The sequence below is a fragment of the Alosa pseudoharengus genome, unplaced genomic scaffold, assembly GCF_046254945.1.
Source record: "Alosa pseudoharengus isolate Yale_2024_CS ecotype anadromous, Long Island Sound unplaced genomic scaffold, YU_APseudo_1.1 YU_APseudo_1.1_scf_1, whole genome shotgun sequence".
Classification (NCBI taxonomy): Eukaryota; Metazoa; Chordata; class Actinopteri; order Clupeiformes; family Clupeidae; genus Alosa; species Alosa pseudoharengus.
This window is the reverse complement of record NW_027468564.1, coordinates 32,765,211-32,771,220: the sequence shown is the minus strand read 5'-3', so window position 1 is coordinate 32,771,220 and position 6,010 is coordinate 32,765,211. Positions and strand designations below refer to the sequence as shown.

General features: G+C 39.2%; 1 protein-coding gene across 1 annotated transcript in view; it reads right to left on the bottom strand.

Annotated features, from left to right (window-relative positions):
* Window positions 1–1,452: 1,452 nt before the first annotated feature.
* LOC143133627 (N-lysine methyltransferase KMT5A-like) overlaps window positions 1,453–6,010 on the bottom strand; it is a 5,390-nt gene continuing 832 nt past the window's right edge. Inside the window, exons 3-6 of the mRNA XM_076293431.1 lie at window positions 5,699–5,807; window positions 3,093–3,255; window positions 2,781–2,914; window positions 1,453–1,516 (exon numbers count right to left, since the gene is read on the bottom strand). Of these exons, the coding sequence (XP_076149546.1) occupies window positions 2,782–2,914; window positions 3,093–3,255; window positions 5,699–5,807 (405 nt within the window). The 3' untranslated portion in view covers window positions 1,453–1,516; window position 2,781. The remainder of the gene's footprint in view (window positions 1,517–2,780; window positions 2,915–3,092; window positions 3,256–5,698; window positions 5,808–6,010) is intronic.

Genomic DNA, 6,010 nt, shown 5'->3' with positions numbered 1-6,010 from the left:
CTAGTAGTAGCCTAGGTAATATCAGTCCGCCGCTGCCGCTGCCGTTGGTTATATGCCTACTACCAACTTCAGGGAACAAAGTATAACTATTGCAATGCAATGCAAGGGTAATTTTATTTCTAACAGTATTCTATCAACACAGACATTTACATCGATAGTCTGGTGTTATAATTGATATGCCTCGGGTGCACTGTGGAGTGGGTAAGACTGTTTTTACTGGCAGGCTAACACATACTGTTGACTTGCAACTCTGCAACTAGAAGGACTGGATAAAACGTGCTGAAAACAGTCTCCACTGATAAATATCACACTTGCTAACTTGAAAATGAGGTTCTATGTCTAGAATCCTGACCGACCCCTTTGAAAAGGCACGGAATACACTCAGCTACTGCCAAACACTTAAAATTGAGGGACTGTAAAAACATCACTTGTGGGGACCAATTGAAAAAGTCCTACACACACAAAGTTGTGGGGACCAACTAAAGGCATCTCAAGCGGTCCTACACACACTTCACTTCAATAAAACAGATAGAATCAAATTGAGGTAGGATAAAACATGAGTTGTGGGGACCAATTGAAAAAGTCCTACACACACAAAGTTGTGGGGACCAACTAAAGGCATCTCAAGCGGTCCTACACACACTTCACTTCAATAAAACAGTTAGAATCAAAGTGAGGTAGGATAAAACATCAGTTGTGGGGACCAATTGATAGAATTCAAAAAGCCCTGGCCTACTCTCAGCTTCAATAGGATATATCAGTTGTTGGAATCAAGTGAAAGCAAAGACTACATATATTGTAAGACAAAGGGGAAGAAATTGTATGCTATAAACTGTACCCAAAGGTTACGTTACTTAGGCTGGCTACGTAGTGCTAACAGACACATCATGATTATGTTACCTGAGTGGCACATGTTGGGAGGTCACTGCTAGAAGGCACATTTTCCAGGCTGCAAGTGGCATCCTCACCCTTGATAAGAAGAGAAATACATGTGCACAAAGTGTTAACATGTACCCTATGAATAGACCGTCAGTCATAACAACCTTCTAAACACCTTCACCTTGCACTTAGATTTGTATCTTTTTTTAAAACAGTGCATGTATGCTATAAACTGTACCCATTGCTAATGTTACTTAGGCTAGCAAAGTAGTGCTAACAGACATACAAGCAGCCTCTCTCATGAGATGACAAGAATGGTTACTTTCTGCCTGGCATTTTCTCTCTCCTAGTATGATGTAATTCAAATTAGTGGCTAACTAGCTAGTTAGCAATAGTTTACATACAGCTCCAGGAGTTATGTTAAAGTGAGCAGAACGATAGCTGGACAAACTAGTTTCACATGAGGTGTAAGCACCAGCGCTATTACTGTGGCCCTAGCCTACCTAATGACCGTCAAATTCTGCTTCACAATACTATTTCCACAACAGGCAAAGACTGATTATGTTACCTGAGTGGCAGATGTTGGGAGGTCACTGGTAGAAGGCACATTTTCCAAGCTGCAAGTGGCAGCCTCACCCTTGATAAGAAGAGAAAGACATGGGCACAAAGTGTTAACGTGTACCTTATAAATAGACCGTCAGTCATAACAACCTTCTAAACACTTTCACCTTGCACTTAGATTGCCATCTTTCATTATTTTATTTAACATGAGTTATAGGGACCGGGTGCAAGAAACCATGAAGGCCCTACACACAAACCTGACTTCAATATGATAATTAGAAGCAAGTTAAGAAAGGATAAAGCATTAGTTGTGGGGACTAAGTGAAAGAAATCTTAAAAAACCTACAAACCCTACACACAAACATACTCAACTTCAATAATGACAATGCATAGCAAGCTGAGGTAGAATAGTTCTAGTTGCAGAGTTCGCAGGTGCTAGGCTAGCGCAAGTGATCAGTATGTGTTAGCCTGCCACTAAAAACAGTCTTACCCACTCCACAGTACACCCGAGGCAAATAAATTATAACACCAGACTATCGATGTAAATGTCTGTGTTCAATAAGCTTAACTATAGCCTTAACTCAAAACAGTTGTTAGGCATATATCATTCTGATCTGTAGAAATGTCACATGCAGCCATGCCTACATTCTGCTTACTGCACATTAATTTTAGGCTAATATATTATGATATTCAGTATTCAGGAATGATATTTTACCCTATCATTCTATTGTTAAAGCAGTCATACCTGCAGGCATTTAATTGGGCTACAGGTTTTCTACAGGAATGGCATGTTGCATAAACTTGCGACGTGTGCCGAATACAGAGTTGTTATTGAAAACTTTGGCGTCAGCAAAACAACTGTGCACCGATGTGTGAATTCAATTTGTTTTATTCTACAGGAACAAGCAAGAGAGCACATTAAGTTGCCTAATGTTGGGGAAGCGCCAGAGATGGCTGAGATTCTCTGAAGGTTACATAACGCAATGCGAATAAACTGTTTCCATCAACTTTATTCGCATTATACCTTATGCGCATCGAGAGTGGATCCACCCCCCCTCTAGCAAATCAAATATTGATGCGCATTCAAAATTTTGATGTGCATTTCACGTTGTTTCCATTCGAATAGATAAAATGTGCATTAGCAAGTTGGATGGAAGCACGCTAACTAAGAAAGGGATCACTCACAGGTTGGGACAGTGATTAATAAAACCATGCAAGCAAAGTACAGGTGTTTGTAAACTGAAAAGCAGTACACAGAAATCGAAGAAAGCTATTATTCTAATTTAAATCTAATAAAGTTATTATTTTAAACAGAAATTGCTAACGCTGCTAGATCTCACCTCATTTCTCCATGGCCAACAAACAGAGATGTGGTTTACCATCAACCTCAATTAACTTCATGCGGCAATTAGGAGTCTTATGGTCATCATTCACCAATCTCCCAAGACTGTTGTCTTCCAATGCTGCGTCAATGCTGGAAAATGCATTAAAATCAACAAGAGCAATTTTTTGAAGGAACACTCCAATTTTTTGAGAAATAGGCTCATTTTCTAACGCCCTAAGAGTTTTACAGTTTTTTTTAATCCAGTTAGTACATTTAGTAAGACCTCTGGAACTGGCAGTAGCACTTTACCTATTAGCCTAAAACTTACCACCACCATTTGCCTTTCCATTTAAAGTCAAACAAAAAGACACAGCAAGCTTTATGGTAGATTTTCCTCCTATGCTGAGCTTCTACTGCATCAATGATTACTCCTCTGTATTCAACCACGAAATCACCCTGCTGGAATGGTGCTAAGGTAAAGACACCACGGCCTGAAAAACAGAATGTGGGTCAGAAATGTACAAAAAACTTCATCAGCATACATGAGCATATAAACTTAGGCCTTAAATCAGGAACCAGTTAGGGCTGGGCGATATGGCTAAAAATAATATTGCAATATTTTTAGTCTATTTGACAATATAGAATATATATCTCAATATTTTGACATTTTCTCAAAAGTGCTTCATGAATTCTCACTTTCACCCTATGTTTTAAATCATGCCAGTATGATAAAGTAGGCTATGATAAATCATACCAGTCCAATCCCTGTAAATTATACCCGCATGAAAAAAATCTTGGTTATTCACAAGTGGTTTCTATTTTAAATTTGCATGTAAAAGCAGAGGTGAAAGTAGTTTTGAATTATTGCCAGTAGCCTACTAGTAAAGTTTCTCATAGGGAAAAGTGTGCATACAAAAAAATTCAACACATCTAAATAGGGTACATCAGTTGATTTATTTTAGCCTATTTGCAGAGCATTCATCATGGCCTGTTATTTGGCTTGATCATTCTATATCTGCCTCAATGCTAAGATCTCGTAAATGTAATGTAAAATTCAATCTGGAGGGGAAGCATAGACAAACATTTACCACGAGAAATGCATGTGTGGAGAGTGAGAAGTGCGCATTTGCGCTGTTATTTTCAAACAGTCAGATGTGTACATAGACAGTATCCCTTCTGCCTAAGGCACAGATATCGTTGTAACTTTAATTTGAAGATCCCTTGCTATTTGTGTTGCTTCCATCTATTAACCTAGCTCATTGTTGAACAACACTAGCCTATGCTACCGCTGCTTTTGAACTGAAAGTTAACTTTTTCACATCTACACCTAGATGTCATACACTTTGTACATTTCACATCTACACCTAGATGTCATACACTGTCCGAACTGTTCAGGATTGGTTGGTGAGTGTGTGATGTGCGTTGTTCACGTTGTTACTGAGAGGGAACCCTCAAGATCAGAAACTAGAGGGGTCTAGATACTCTGTATAACTCATTATACTGAAAACAATACCAAGGCATATAGTTTCTGATCTTGATATAAGATTAATAACACTTGGTTAGATTGTATTAGATAAGCAGCAGTTTTGCAGTATATTAATACTGTTATCGATGGCCTAAGCTAAAGTCCACAATCTCTTGAAACATAATCTTTGAATCAAGCCATCTTCACTCCATGTTTAAAAGTAACACTTCAAAGCACACGATTATACGCATTATTTTCTAATCTTGAGCATGAACAAGCAAGAAATCGTGTCCTGACTGCAAATCTTACTCAAATTTCCACTAAATAAACGTAGCCACGAGCATAGCCTACTGTAGCTGCTACACAGGCATGACTGGTGTGATGTCTACAAGTGATTATATACATCACGTCGCCAGCATTTACACATCTATGAAACAAACCTGCCGACGACCAAAGTGTTCGACAAAAAGTTTACAGCGTCTTCTTGAGAGCTCGTCTGTGCTACATACAGTGGCCACTTCATTCACGCCTTCCGTTATTCATGCAGCTCCTTGAAATGTATTGCAACATTGACGTACAACGTATGCCTTCAACGCATGTGAACGAGACAACGACTTTGTTAAAGCCGAATTTATCCACGGTTCAGTTTGAATTACTTGCTGTTAACACGTAAATTACTGTGACTTTTGCTCAGTATCCAAAAACAGCGCACAAGACTGAAACATTAAGCATATTTCTTACCAATAGCGGGGACATGTTTTTGCAGCATGTAGGCGAACTCTCAACAGGTGTAGCCTACATTAACAAGCAAGAAAGCGTCCTGACTGCAAATCTTAGTCAAACCAGTAAATAAACATGTAGTCACGCGCATACACAGGCATGCATGATTACCTCTGGCTTGATGTGAATGTAATACCCGACATCACGTCGCCTTTACACATCAAACAAACATGCGAACGACCAAAGTGTTCGACAAAAGTTCACAGCGTCTTGTGAGCTTGTCTGTGCTATGCCTTCACCGCATGTGAAGGAGACCATTTGTTAACGCCGAATTTATCCACGGTTGAGTCTTACTGTTCACACGCAAATGACTGTGACCTTTGCTCAGTGTAAACAAACAGCACACAGGCTGACACATAAATTAAGCATATTCTTACCACTATCGAGCGGGGACATATGTTAAATGTTTGCAGCATGTCGGCGAACTCTCAACACTTGTACATGATAACACTCTCACTTTATACTGCAACCTACACAACTCAAAACCAGCGCAGAATTACTTGAACAAACAAATTGCTGTAGTCTGTGAACTTGAATATGACACTGCCTGCCTGAAGCTAGTTTTTAAAATAGCGCCTTGTGGAGGAATAAGTAGATCTCAAGACACAACTGAACATCTTTTACAGAGTTCTGAGCTGTTAGCAAACATTTCTGTTTTCCTGCTGTTTCCGGTTTAAAATATTACATACCTTTTTTAGGGCTAATGAACTTAGCTTCCAGCATTTCAGTGTCTCTGCAATTACGTGCATGGTCACATGCTTCGCGCATGGGATTTTGTCTTCGTTGTAGCATGTTAATCTGTAAATGAAGACATTTATATTAAACGATTTGTATCGTGTCAGTTTACCACATTTGGACAGCAGAAGTTATTCCTTCAAGGGAAATGAACTGTTGCTAACTCAATGTGCACCAAATTCGTAATTGCTAGCACATTATGCTGGCTCACTTTTACAATTTACTTAGCCATCTTTGCATATGAGCTGCCTAGCATAATGTGCTAG